Below are 13,970 nucleotides of genomic sequence, written 5' to 3'. Positions count from 1 at the left end.
TTCCAAACTCCCTGTCTGTTCAAGGAATAAGCGTCTGAAACGTAACCTTTCCAAGTTCATCAAGATCGACGCTTCCCAATTGTTCATCGCCATATGCCACATTCTTATTCGGACGCGTGCCTTTGTCGAGAGGGTTTGGCTGGAAGATGATGGGGTCATCTTTGGGGATCTTCTTGAAAAGGCTTTTGGCGGCTGTCTTGCGGTCCGTTTGACAAGCAAAGGCGATTCTGCAGAGGAACTTCTCCTGATCTTCTCTGGATACGAGCACGGCGACCTTTAACGATGAGGGAATACCCGCGGGTTGCGAGTGATTTTCAGAGATAGTCCACGTTGCAATACGGTTTGGGGGTCTGTTGTTGATGACTCGCATTCCGCCGCTCAGCCTAATTGCATCCGAAACTGTTGTCGCCGTGGTTTTCTCCCATTTACCACCCAAGTTGAGATTTGCAAACTGCTGGATGCCGATCGTAGCATCAACGCCCTTGGTGACCGATTCATCCTGTTTGGTTGGCATCAGGTCGTATGTGCCAAGGAACGAAATCTTCTCAACCTCGATATCGTCATTAGACTCAAACAAAAGCTCTATCGTAGCCTCAGAAATTCGACTCGAGCCCTTGGGCTGGAAGAACCATTGCATGATTATGAGGCTCGCATAGCGGTCGCTGTCGGCGGACATGGCTCCATGCACGACTTTCTCCAGGCTGCAAGTAATGTCAATAGCCCCTGTTCTTTGAAGAACTTCTGCTCGGTGGTATTGATCTACTGCGCTATTGAAGACATGAAAGCCACTGCCTTCTTCACCCCCAGTCTCATGCATTTCAATTGATATCTTCTCGTCACCATCTTCGTCCCCAGAATAGAAATCGGCATCAAGGTCGGACATTTTTTAATCTCATGGAACGCTTTCGGATCGGTGGTCAAGGTGACAAGGTGCTGCCGACCTATTTGAATTGAAAAGTCACCACTCTTTCCATCCCGTGGCATTGTATTTATTGATCCGAAGGTTGCTATCAATCCTTTCGTTCTGACAGAGCCGCAATTTCGCATAGGCACATGTATGTATACATCGTCTGAAAGATGACCCGGAATCCCTGCTAGGCTCCCGGGGGTACACCTCGCACTGTGTTTTCTTTTCGGCCATGAGGGGCGATGATTAGTATCCAATAAGAGCTAGAATAGTCGGCCCTCTATGTTATGTCCCGGTCCCCATACCTTCTTCTATTCCACTGCTTTCTTTTATTTTCTTTTGTTCTAACGAGAGCGACCAACTTTGCCCCTAGAGACATGGATTCAGACTTGGAACAAGACTTTCGCGACTTTTCTTTGGAAGATGATCCCGAATCTATCCACCTTGAGCGAGAGGAAAACTATAAAGAACGCTTCATTGAAGCAAAAGAGGACATCAAGAGGACAAAGACATTTGCGGATAGCGACGATGTTGATCAATTTTTTAAGAAATATGGCGATATTGTTGGCAAGTCCTTGAACAAGCCTGCAGGTAATCTTCTACATACCCTTGTCGACGTGGTTACGCACAATGGTATTCAGCCAGAGGACATTAAGCTTCTTATCCAACGTTTGGTGGAAGAGTTCCCAGATCTGCTCAAATATGAAAACGAGGAGAAGTACAACCCTGTTTTCATGGCCATCAAAGCGTCACATCATCAACTCGTAGACTGTATGATCACTACATGTGTTGCGCTGAAGGGAAAGGCCTTGCATGAGCAATCACTTGACGATTCGCTGAAGAAGAAGATGAAAGAAGGCAAAACGTGTCTCCACCTTGCGATGATGGCGATAGACTTTGATATAAAGACTAAGAAGCTATTGATCGAAAACGCCAGTGACGAGGCGTTGGCTGTTCAAGATGATGCTGGGAAAACACCTATGCATTACGCTGCGGACGTTAGGCGCTGTACAGATGAAGGCACAGAACTCATAAAATTGTTCATCGAACGGGACCTGAGAGCTACAAAGAAGACGTTAAGACCTCCGAAGACCTTCCTCGATCTATCCGACAATAATGGCGCATCAGTCTATTGGCAACATTATACGACTAGAATATCAAGCATCAAGTATTATGAAGGTTGGCTCACGAAAAAACGCCAATTGCTTGAGCGCAACTCACAAAACGTACCGCGAGCTTCAAAGTCTGTTGACAAACCTGTACTCGGAGAGCCCAGGCCAGAAGCTATTACAGGACCATCCAAGTTGATGGCCTCGAATAGGTTGGCTAGTGACCAAAGAGATCGATTGAGTCATGATAATCCCAAGGAGGAAGTTGATGAACGTGAAATCCAGCGCCAGAGGAAAAAAGCCGAAGAAGCCGAGAATCTTAAGAATTCCGAGCTATTTACAAAGACTATTCGTATCAGAGAGCGAGATGTTACCAGCCGTGATGCAAGCCAGACTCGGTCGACCAAACTCAATGAGCTAGATGAAAGCAAAACGCAACTGAAAGCAACTCGAGCGGCAAATGGTACTGGACAGCTAGAAGCGGTGTCTAATACATCCATAAAACGGAGGGGAACAGCGCGTGCGGACGGCGATCTGGGCCGAGAGGAAGAGAGGCCCGCAGCGAAAGCTCGGCAGAAGAAGCGTGATCCAGCCGAGACCATGGCCCTCTTAACTAGGACTTCAGATGATATTCTACAGCGCCTGAAACTACACTACATGAGAACCCGGAGCACTGAAATGGTCATTTCTTTCTTGTATGGTAACAACATGCAAGGTGAGTGCAATAAAATGGAGCTATAGGCGTCAACCAGCCCACTGATATGCACATCTCAAGATGTTCAAGTTAGTTTTGACTATGATAGTCTACCTCGAAAAATACCATGGACCGAGTTCCTCAAACGCTTCGGTGCCGATGCTTCTTCTGACCGCCTCAGGTTTGACAGTGTGCTACAGTACGTGACTTTCCCAAAAGTCCAGGTTTTTACCAAGGGCCGTCATGCCGATCGCGAGCGCGAAGCTGAGGAACAATCTGGAATACGCCAAATTGGAGCCTTTGGCCGCAAAGATATGAAGTACTTCTTTGACTGGCTATATAACAAGGGCGTACGGCACATTATTACCTTGTCTGTGGATGACTCTAGTGATTCTGGAGAGAAAGTCCACAGCGACCAAATTATTCAGGAATCTCTCGCAAGGTTTACTATAGAGCGTCTCGACTGGAGGAAGACCGACTTGGATCCCGAAACAATATTACATATTGGCAGCAAGGCTGCTGGCGCGGAAGCTTCTATTTCTGACAGCGATAAGAACATACGGCCAATTCCTCAACAGCTAAGACAACTTTCTCTAAAATGGAGTGGTAGTAATTCTGTGCTTCGAGCCTGGAGTGAGGCGGAAGGCTTGCCATTATTACCAAGGCTTCAAAGAATACATATATACAAGCCTTCTTCTGATCAGGTATAGTTATATAAAATTCTCTATTGAGGTCTTATTGCTATCTGCCGGCTAATTAAACTATAGGAGTATGACAGTCCACAATGGATCAGTACAAACGTCAAGAAGTTCCAAATCAGACTCAATGCTAATAGAAAGGCTATTCGAGATCGAGAAGTCGCCGCCTTTGCTGATCAAACCAGTGTTTCAGATGATGATGTAGCATTTGGCGACGTCAAGGTTGATGTTATCGACTCAGGCAAGGAAGTTGAGCGCACAACTAGATCTCGCGACACGTCTCACTTTGCAACATCGACCATCACCAAAGGCGTCAACTCACACCTGTGGTTGGATTCTACTACTAGATTTGCAGGCGAAATGACATATTTTTGGCAGAAAACGGTTCAAGAGTTTCTTTCTTCAAAACCTAATCCAGGCACCACAGAAAGATTGGAGAGGGACGTTATCGTTGCCCTAATTGATGACGGTGTGGATATGTTCGATCCGGCTCTTTCCGACAGGGTTCTCGAGGGTAAGAGTTTCGACTTCCACGACGGAAAGGTCAGGCCATCGTTTTCGTCGGCGGAGGGACATGGCACTGTCATGGCTAGCATGATACTACGGACTTGCCCCATGGCTAAAGTGTATCCGATTCGGCTCAAGACGTATCCAAATGCCAACGGCAAGAACAATATCGATGCCGAATACGCGGCGCAGGTATGTTTCACCTTTATACTATTTGAAGATTCAGCTAACAATGATTTTCCATCTGAAGGCTATTTTGGCCGCTCTGAACAAAAAGGCTGACATTATCTCAATGTCTTGGACACTCCCAATGTCAAGAGACAAGAGTGGTTCGAAAAATCGATGTACGTTTCAGAAGATCTTACTCTACCTCTTGGGGGTAGTTTACTTGAAGGCTCCCCATACTCAAAAGAAAAGTCATGCTAACGTTGAATGCATTTTCAGTACATGAAGCCCTGAAAAAAGCTGTTGATAGCAAAGCCCTGATGTTCTGTTCGGCGCCCGACCAAGGCAAATTCACCACGCTTGATTATCCAAGCGGTCCATGGCGCGAGGACTTCTTCCGCATTGGCGCCGCGCGGGCAGACGGCACTGTTTTCCAATGGACTCCAGAAGACGGCATCACATATGTCCTGCCCGGCGTTGAAGTTATCAGAGACCAAGTCAGCAGCAGCTCTTTCGACGTACTTTCAGCAGCAAGATTCACCAAACGTATAGAAGACTTCAAGTATGAGACTGGATCAAGCGTCGCGACAGCACTAGCGGCCGGCCTTGCTGCAATGGTCATCTATTGCATAAAGACTAGCATAATGAACATGAAGATAATGAATCAGAACAAAGATCCGATCGTGGGCAGTGCGATTGGTGATAATGATGCAAATCTTATTGCTGCCCCGGATGCTATGAAGCGAGCATTTGCACGCTTAGGCAACGTTACGTCAAACAAGTTTATCCAGGTCTGGGAGAAGTTTGATGGGATTAGCGAGACGCTTGAGACATTGAGGAGAGACGGGTCGAGCTCGGAGGAGAAGGTCAAGTGTATCAAGCGATTTGTTGAGTTCGGAAGTGAGCTTGCAAATTCTATCAGGACATAGTGATATAGAAGATTCAAAGCGTCATATGTCTAATAGCTCGCGAGGCCTGTTGCTTTAATAATCATGAGATCCCGCGCCTCAAGTTGACATTGATATGTCAGTCAAAATTCACAGTCTCAAGTCTATAAAGATAACAGCTTGATGTTTACTAAAGAGACCCGGCTGAACCTCGAACTCTCCCCTGCTATGTCTGCATGTCGCATGGGATACATTAATATTAGTAACGCATATTGGTTCTGGAAGCTGTACATTAAGAAGAGTATTTTTCCGGGGTAAAAACCCCGCGTAGCATTCAAAGTTTCTGCTAGCATGGAAGCCACGTTCTAACAACTTGGCGCCCACCCTTTGGTGGATTCTCCAGGCTAATTGGTGGCGTAACTGGATCAAAAGCCGCATCAATTGCCGCCAGCTGCGGCACATGAAATAGCGCTCATGAAAGCGGGACATTCATTGTACAATTCCAACATGGCATGGTATTGACGTAGTTTTTGATTGCCGCTTAATTGTCTACTATTGATTTGAGTTTCAAAGTCGCATTTTGAGTTGTCCGCCAATTGCCGAAACCACAATACATCGCGGGTTGGCTTCGAGTTACAGTTTGCTTGCTCTTTACCGGTCGCGAATTATACACCTCAGCTACACCACAGCACGAAATGGCTACCACGTATCATCTCCAATCGGTAGACAATGAGGTATCGGGCCGTCTTGCTCTGGTAACAGGAGCCAGGTCTGTATAGGAAAGCGTGGCAAATAGCAAAGACCGTAGACTGACATTAGTACAAGTGGTGGGATTGGCTCAGCCTGTGCAAAGTCATTGGCTTCTGAAGGATGCGATGTTGTCCTCCATTACTCTTCCAGCAAGGTAAACGCATTCATTATCTATATCCATGAGTCTTTAGAATGGTAGAATAACTCAGTTCTCAACAGGAAAAAGCAGAATCATTAGCCTCCGAACTGCGACAACGCCATCCGAATCAATTATTCGTCACTGCCCAAGCCGACCTTACAAACAGAGAATCCACGCGCAATTTTGTCGCAGCCGTGCTGGGTACGCCGGCCGTCGCCGAGAAACACAAAGCGATATCCGTACTGGTTGCAAATGCTGGCATTGGCCGTCGCATTCGACATGTCAAGGATATCGAAGAACAGGACTGGGATGACATTATGGAAGTCAATGCCCGCAGTCAATTTGTCATCACGAAGGCTGCCGTGGAAGGAATGCGTGCACAAGGCTGGGGAAGAGTGATTCTTGTGGGAAGCATTGCGAGTCGGGGAAGTGGCTTGAATGGATGTCATTACGCAGCCTCGAAGGGTGCTCTGTCGTGAGTCTCCAACTTGAATAGCCTGTGTGTGGCAAGAATGTTATTAACATGTGGCAGTTCAATGGGCTTGAACATGGCTACAGTTCTAGCTCCAGAAGGTATCACGGTCAACATTGTAAGTCCAGGTTCGTTCTAATATTGTACTCAAACCTGCTGACGAATCTAGGTTTCACCGGCTATGATTGGAGCTACAGGAATGATTCCCACTCCAAAGCAAAGGCAAGTCGTAGAAGCATTGAATATTGCTTTGCGCTGCTAACGAAGGAAAAAAAAAAACAGGACCTGGACGTCAAAGGATGACATGGAGGCAATGAAGGAGACTGATCCGGGACTTGCAATTGCCAGCAGTGTGCCTATACATAGGCTTGGAATACCAGAAGAGGTGGCTAATGTGGTAGTCATGTAAGTCTTTTCCGATCATATCGCAGGCCATAAAGCATAGCTAATTCGAAAATATAGGTTTGCAAAGACTGGATATATGACGGGACAGGATGTGTTGTTAGCTGGGGGCTTGAAATAGAGCAATCTTTCTATAGGTAGTGGTATTCAGCCGTCCGTATATGTCATCGTATGCAATGTGGTTGTTATCACTATTGTTGCAATAACACCTGTTTCTAAACGATACAAAATATAGCATTTGTCTAATCTTATGTTGTTCTTTATCGATATGTATATATGCAGTTTTTACAGGCTTGTTTCGTTTCTATTTCTTTATACCTTTGCCAACAGAGGTTTCTGCTCAGGCACTAGCGTCAGGAATTTGCCTTGTGTGATGGCGCTCTTGACATTGTCAATTACTAGAATCTCCATTTCTTTCTGTATTTTCGAGAAAAAGATCATTAGTATCAACCTTCAAGACAATGGGCCAGCAATAAATGTTAACATACCTGAGTGTCAATGGTCGCAGTGCCAATGTGAGGCAGCAAGACAGCGCTGGGGTGGCTGATCAGCTTCGGGTTGATCTTGGGCTCCTGTTCGAACACGTCAAGGCCGACGCTCCAAACCTTGCCAGACTCAAGACTCTCAGCCAGAGCCTCTTCGTCAATGATGGCACCTCTGGCTGTGTTCACAATGATTACGCCATCCTTCATTGAGCTGAGCTCCTTCTTGCCAATCAAGCCTTGGGTGGCCGGGCCCAAGGGCAGATGAACTGAGATGACATCGCTGCTCTGGAGGAGCTCTTCAAAACCAACGTATTTGGGAACTTCGTTTGAGGCAAACTGCCTGTCCAGACCGTCAACAGGCTTTCTGTTGTGGTACTGCAGCTTAAAGCCAAGAGCAGCGGCACGCTTGGCTGTCGCGGTTCCAATGCCGCCCATGCCCAGGACACCAAGAGTCAGGGTATGAGGATCGCGGCCAAGAGGGCTCTCGCCTCTCCACTTGCCCTCTCGAAGAGCGAGCTGAGGTATCCAGGCGCGGCGCAATGCGCCCAGGATGAGGAAGATGGCGGTGTTTGCGGTGGCAGCGTCGACTGCCTTGGGGGTGTTTGAGACGGAGATTTCTGAAGGGGGGAAGAGTGTGTTAGCAAATCAGATTTGAGGGATGCTGAGTGGTTCATACTCTTATCTGTGCAGGGCTGAATGTCAATCTGGTCATATCCCGCTCCATTGTGAGAGATGAACTTGATTGAAGAGGGGAGGTGAGAGACAAGCTCGGCATCGAATCTGCCGGTGATCTACATTCCTCTGTTAGAAATTTGACTGGGTTGACTTTTAGAGCAGTCATGCCTTGACGGAATCGTAGGTCCTTGAAATAGCAACGATGTTGTCGTATTTGCCATTGTCGCAGTCGCGGATGAACTCGTCACGAGTTCCAGTGGTAACTTGCTGTGAAGTTCCAGAAATGTTAGCGAAAAGCTCTATCCACGAATGACTTGATCGAGGGCTGCAGGAACGCACAACAACGTCTGCGACTTCGGAGAGCTTCTCAAACTCTGCCTTGGCATGGTGGACGATGCCGAGCATCAAGACGCCGGGCTTTTGTGAGGTGGATCCAGCCATTGTATGGAAATTGGTGATTTTGCCGAGTAGATTTCAATGCTGATCAAAAGAAAGAGTATCGAGTCTATCACAAAACTGCAAAGAACAAAAACAATGTTGAAGCAAGTGAAAAGTTAGCAAAGAGCAAAGCCGAGGGGTGACGTGACACTTTTCGTCCCAGTGACGACGGGTGGGGGTTTCTGCCATTTGCCGCAGCATTTGCCCATTAGCCGCGTCGGCCCCAGATTATCCGGCTACTGTCCCCAGCTCCACCCCCGCAAACTCGAGCCGCGGCGTTTGCTCTCAACCTTGCCCTGATATCCAGTTCATGCAATCGCTTTAATTGCCAATTCTCGCCTATAGCCGATGGAGATGCACCCAGAACAGACGCCGACCGCTGCCATGGCTCGATCAAAGGCCCGGCGGGTCTCTCGCGCGTGTCTGTCGTGTCGCACGCGCAAAACGAGATGTGACCTGTGAGCAGAGAGACAGACCCCGGAATAGCCTCGCTTACTGACGCTTATTGGGGGAGCAGCGATTCTGCGGGAGTGTCGGGCGTGCCTCCATGTCGTCGATGTGTCGAACACCAGCTCGAATGCGTCTTGACCAAGTCAAGGCGTGGCGGACGCCGCATCAAGGGTGTCCGCAATTCCATGATTCAAACACCCAGCCGCAACAGCGAAGGCCATGATCCGGCGAACACCACGCACAATGACGACGACGACGACGACGAAGACGACGACGACGATAATGAAAACTATAGCAGCCAGCACGCAAGTCATGCTCGTCCCGACCAACATCCAGGCGGCGCGGATGACATGCGGGCATGGCTGTCGTCGCAGCAGACCGGCAACTGGCCTGATGAGGGGGGTTCCACTCGTGAGATTGCAGAATCGAGAACGAGTTCGGACGGATTGGAAGGCCACATTGCCAATACCGATCTTTTGAATCCCTCGGATGCCCTCGACCTTCTCGCTCAAGTCGCCGACCTGGATCCTGATAGGCAGCGAAATGCGCTGGCGGGTCAAGCCGGCTCTAATAGTAGACTTGCAGTGGACGGTATGCCGCAAATCGTCGGTAGATCAGCCGCGACTTACTACCCTCCGCTGGACGATGGTATAATAACACCGTCAGAGGCGTCATATCTTGTCAAAAGGTAACCCAGCGCCGCAAACTCCCGTCAGCATACATACCCATTCTAATCGCTTCTTACCTAGATATCATGAAAACTTTCATCCCTTCTTTCCAGTGGCACATAGCGCCATATTCAAGGGTTCAATATCCGAATGGGCAGCCAAGGAGCCCCATCTCTTGACAGCGATTCTTACCGTTGCTTCGAAAGACGACCCGGCCTGGTTTAGAGTATACGACGCGTGCTCTCGCCACATCGAAACCTTCCTGTCGAATTTTATATATGCTGGATCGAATTCTGTTGGCTCTGTAGAGGCGCTTCTCATTCTTGCAGAATGGGCGCCACAACGCCCGCAGGAGAATTCTTCCATTGGTTGTGGTCAAGAAGACCACGGTGCTTGGATGCTTGTAGGCTTGGCCGTGAGGCTAGGATACCTGCAAAGGCTTGAACAGTCTGCGCTATTGCCGGACGAAGGAAAGCTTTCTGCGGAAATGAGTAGAAAACGGGTCGTTTGGGCAGGTATGTGAAGTGTAAGGAAAGTGTCTCTGTAGCCCTCAGACATTAACCACGATACAGCGTGTTACATGTGCGACCGACAAGTCTCAATCCGACTTGGAAAGGGCTTTTGGTCACGCGGGCCTGGTCCAGCTCTTCATTTACGGGCTGCAGATTTTCCAACGCTACAAGAGCAGGCACTTGGCCCTGACAACATGGGCCTGTTGTTTCAAGCCCATCTTGAACTTACCCAGCTGATCAGCAATGCCCACGACATTTTGTATTCGTCAACGAGTCACCGACAGCAGCTGTACATTGGCGGGGAGTATGTTAGATACATTGTAGGTCTTAAACGGCTGTATAATTCAGTTATTCATTTGCTAACGTTCTTTGTAGGATGATTTTGCTTCCATGGTACGGAAATGGAAGCTTTCATGGGCAAACCATAGCTGTGGGTTCTCCTATTTGTCTGCGTTTTGTACTTCCCTGTGGCAGCGTCAGCTAACATTCAATAGTCACGCCTCCCGTGAAAGCCTCACTGGTACTGTCTTTCGAATTTCTAAGGCTGTACATCAATGCCTTCGCCTTTCAAGCCAACCTGAATCGGGCCGCCGCTCGGAATGCGCAAGCAGGCCCTGGGAAAGCTAGTGGGCCGCTCTTTTCCAATGTCGCTGGAAAGCCAGACGCTCGATTTATATATGAGTCTATCGACGCTGCAAACTCGCTTCTCAGCATTTTGAACAGCTTTATCGACCCTGTGGCCGGCCTGAAATGCATGCCACTGAAGTACTGTCTCTACGTGATTTATGCCGCCGTCTTTCTGTTCAAGGTAAGCTGCTTTCGACAATCTATGCGCACGTCTATTACAACCGATGCTGACCAATGACTCAGGCAAGAATGGCGGGTGCTATCAGCAGTGAAGGTGGCGATCGCGGAGTTCGCCGTGCCATTCATGGTACTATTACACAACTACAAAAAACGTCGGACAACCCTCAAAGTCTTGGAAGGCGATATGCAACATCGCTCCGCCTTCTTTGGAGGAAATCTAGTACAAAGCAGCCAAACAAATCTGCTGCCGCTCGTCGTGATCCCTTGACTGAGCCACCGACGCCGACAATGGACGATGTCCGAGCGCAGGAAGGCATTCCTCTAATTCCCACTGGCAAAGCGACGATGGACATGGATCCATTGAGCGGGTTTTCATGGCGAGATCTGGATTCACTTGGACAGTTTATTGCTGGCAATTCAACAATATCCATGACAGACGGGATGCTCGCTGGTGGAGAATTTGATTGGGAACACAGCTCCGGTGGGCTGGACGATCTTGTTGTACAGCCGCAGTTTGACACGAGGTGGGCCGGGCACGATATAATTTTCTGAGCATTAATTTTGGGTCAATTCGGTGTTGTAAGGATAATGCAATAAGTCGCGGTCTCTACGAAATGAAGGAGATAGTGCTGGATATTAGGTTTTAATGGCATCTTTAGCACTCTTGTCGAGTGTGTAACAAAGTCAATATGTATACTGTTTGAGTTTTTTTTAAATCTGGGTATCTAATATTCCAATGCAAAATGCAAAGTTTGCCTAATCATGACAATAACATAAACAACAGCCTCGCTTAATAAATATACACAAACTCGTCATTCTCACGATCCGTGAGATCCAAAAACGCTTGCTCTCCTAGTCTCGCATCCCCTGCATGCTCTACGGCACCAGTTGCATTTCCATCTGCAATGACAATTTCCTCATCGTTACTCTCATCCATAGCCCGATAAGTCGCATCCATGGAGTGGTCGACAACAACCGCCTTCTTTCCGTTGCGCACACGCTTCTTTGACTGAAGCTTGTTCAGCACAATGAGGTTGGCCCATTGGATAGCCACAACGGCCACAAGCGCCACGAAAATGGCCAAACAGGCGCGCAGACCGGGCTTGTAGGCTGGCGCGTCATTGGCATTGAAGAGCAAAGGCCCGACGATGTTGCCGGCCGCGCTGGCGGCATTGTAGACGCTCATGATGGCGGATTTCTTGGTGGTGCCGGCAGTGTTGCCGACAATCCAGGTGACGATTAAGGGGTTGCCGCCAAAAAGGAAGGCCAGCAGGTAGTAGCCCACGAGAAGAGCTGCTTTAGCGGAGTCGTCGCGAGGCACGGAGTAGAGGACGGCGAGGCCAGCGACGACGGGGATCATGAAGAACATGAGGATGGCGCCCTTGACACGCGCCTTTTGGGCGAGGTAACTGGCCAGCAGGATGACAATGATTTGTAGAGCGCCAAAAGGCATGTTCAACAGGCTGGTCATGTATTTGTCTGTAACGAGACCATTCAAGATGAGTGGTCCGAAGGTGTTGGTTACGCTGGCGCCGACGTTGAGCAGCATAGCCATGGCGATCCAGAGGTATGTCTTTGGTTCCAGGACGGCCTCGAGGAGGTGTCGCCACTTGAACTCTCGGCTTCCGGTACCTGTTTGGTTGGCGCGGAGTCTCTCGATGGCCTGGGCCTTTTCTTTTTCTGTAAGGAATCGGGCCGATGGGATGTCGTTTTCGAGTTTCCAGTAGACGAAGGGGGAGGAGACGATGGTGACGAGACCGACAAAGAGGAAGATGCTACAGTATATCATATTAGTACGTTGCCTTTATGACTAGGGCATTGAAGTATGGGATGGAGTTTAGGAGTACATACATCTGCCACTCCTTGAGAACATCGGACTGAATATGTCCCAAGCCGTAGGATAGAGCAGCCGCGACAATGGTGGCAGCTCCGTTGGTGCCATACCACGCCGCAACTCGAATCGGCTGCTCAGCGCGTCTGTACCACTGGCTCGTGATGAGACTGAATAGCGGCAGGCAACCTGCCTCGAAAAGACCAAGGAAGAACCGCGCGGCCATTAAGCTGCTAAAGTTGTGGCAAGCGGCCATTGAGGCTTGTGCAATGCCCCAGCCGAGGATAAGACACGGCATCAAGATACGGTGCGGGACTTTGACGATGAGGTAGGATGAGAAGGGCTGCCAGGCCAGCTGTGCAATGGGAGCAATTGAGCCAACGAGTGAGTATTCATTGCCGGTCAAGTTTGTGTCCGTCTTTAACCCATATGTAGCGCCATAGCCGAGAACAGATTTATCGAGAATCTGCAAGAAATAGACCCAGACTAAGATGGCGAGGATGACTCGATCCGTCTTGCGGCAGATGCGGCGACTGTCTTCCTCGGTGAGCTCGACTTGCTCATTGCCGATGAGAGCCAAAGCCCGATCTCCGTGCTTGACTTCCGTTTTGCCGCCGTCAATGTCCATACTGGCTCCTTTATGTTCCTCGTGGGTGGAGTTTGGCTTGGAGTCTGCGAGAGCCATTGTGACTGTGAAAGGCGACAGTCCTATTTCTCTATAAGAATGACAATGAGAGTGTAAAGGAGATGGAGACAAGAACAAAACACCGCACGTGTGATGAACTCGATCCTGACATTCCCCGGATTTCGATCAGATCAGTTATGCGGAGGTGATGGATCCTTTTTATACAGCGTGGAGTTGTTGTTTTCAGCGAGAAAGTTGGACGATAGTGGTTGAGTCGGTCCCACATGGCGTGAAGAAAGCGAGTCAACCCTTGCGCCAATAGCTCAACCGTTTCTAACTCAATTTTTTTTTTCCATCAGTCTGGGGAAAGCAAAAGCCGACACTTTCCATTGACTCTTTGGCTGAGCTGAGCCCCTTCCATTTTTCATTTGCCGATGAGCTAAGCATGAGCTGAGTCTCAATAGCCGGGATGGAGACGGCTCCAGGTCTAAGCTGGAATAGCTCGGCGGATATTCCGGGGGCGTGGTCGCCACCTCCGCCATTTCATTGTTTTGCCCCTAGAAAATAAGCATGAGACATGAATCGCGGGGAAGGAAGCCAGGATCAGGGCGAGTTGCATGAGACCACATTTGAGCGCGGGCTGTATAATGGCGTACACTATTAATTTGCTTAGCCAGTTGCCGTGAGCTGTCAATCGGCTATTGATCTGTCTCGTGTTGCATCATTCGGTGTGTCCTTGGCATGGCAAT

At 48.9% G+C, this 13,970-nt stretch overlaps 5 protein-coding genes across 5 annotated transcripts; 3 read left to right on the top strand and 2 right to left on the bottom strand.

Moving 5' to 3' along the window:
• Positions 1-19: 19 nt before the first annotated feature.
• On the bottom strand, positions 20-883 carry TGAM01_v205786 (hypothetical protein; the record flags this gene model as incomplete). Its single annotated transcript, XM_018800928.1, has 1 exon — positions 20-883. One exon carries the CDS (start codon positions 881-883, stop codon positions 20-22), a length of 864 nt encoding a protein of 287 aa, XP_018665760.1.
• Positions 884-1,284: 401 nt separating this feature from the next.
• TGAM01_v205785 (hypothetical protein) lies at positions 1,285-5,009 on the top strand (the record flags this gene model as incomplete). Its single annotated transcript, XM_018800929.1, has 5 exons — positions 1,285-2,731; positions 2,792-3,414; positions 3,478-4,107; positions 4,166-4,259; positions 4,360-5,009. 5 exons carry the CDS (start codon positions 1,285-1,287, stop codon positions 5,007-5,009), a joined length of 3,444 nt encoding a protein of 1,147 aa, XP_018665761.1.
• A 653-nt stretch (positions 5,010-5,662) lies between these two features.
• On the top strand, positions 5,663-6,590 carry TGAM01_v205784 (hypothetical protein; the record flags this gene model as incomplete). The annotated part of the gene is made up of 5 exons (XM_018800930.1): positions 5,663-5,736; positions 5,787-5,871; positions 5,937-6,331; positions 6,389-6,446; positions 6,498-6,590. The coding sequence occupies 5 exons, from the start codon at positions 5,663-5,665 to the stop codon at positions 6,588-6,590; spliced, it is 705 nt and encodes a 234-aa protein (XP_018665762.1).
• Positions 6,591-7,042: 452 nt separating this feature from the next.
• TGAM01_v205783 (D-isomer specific 2-hydroxyacid dehydrogenase) lies at positions 7,043-8,331 on the bottom strand (the record flags this gene model as incomplete). The annotated part of the gene is made up of 5 exons (XM_018800931.1): positions 7,043-7,147; positions 7,219-7,832; positions 7,892-8,006; positions 8,065-8,157; positions 8,230-8,331. 5 exons carry the CDS (start codon positions 8,329-8,331, stop codon positions 7,043-7,045), a joined length of 1,029 nt encoding a protein of 342 aa, XP_018665763.1.
• A 345-nt stretch (positions 8,332-8,676) lies between these two features.
• Positions 8,677-11,317, top strand: TGAM01_v205782 (hypothetical protein; the record flags this gene model as incomplete). The annotated part of the gene is made up of 7 exons (XM_024549714.1): positions 8,677-8,786; positions 8,846-9,466; positions 9,528-9,961; positions 10,019-10,278; positions 10,334-10,388; positions 10,453-10,766; positions 10,829-11,317. The coding sequence occupies 7 exons, from the start codon at positions 8,677-8,679 to the stop codon at positions 11,315-11,317; spliced, it is 2,283 nt and encodes a 760-aa protein (XP_024405572.1).
• Between the last annotated feature and the right edge of the window lie 2,653 nt (positions 11,318-13,970).

This window comes from Trichoderma gamsii (genome assembly GCF_001481775.2).
Source record: "Trichoderma gamsii strain T6085 chromosome Unknown Scaffold_18.2, whole genome shotgun sequence".
Lineage (NCBI taxonomy): Eukaryota > Fungi > Ascomycota > Sordariomycetes > Hypocreales > Hypocreaceae > Trichoderma > Trichoderma gamsii.
The sequence above is the reverse complement of the archived record's forward strand: the minus strand, read 5'-3'. Positions and strand labels throughout refer to the sequence as shown.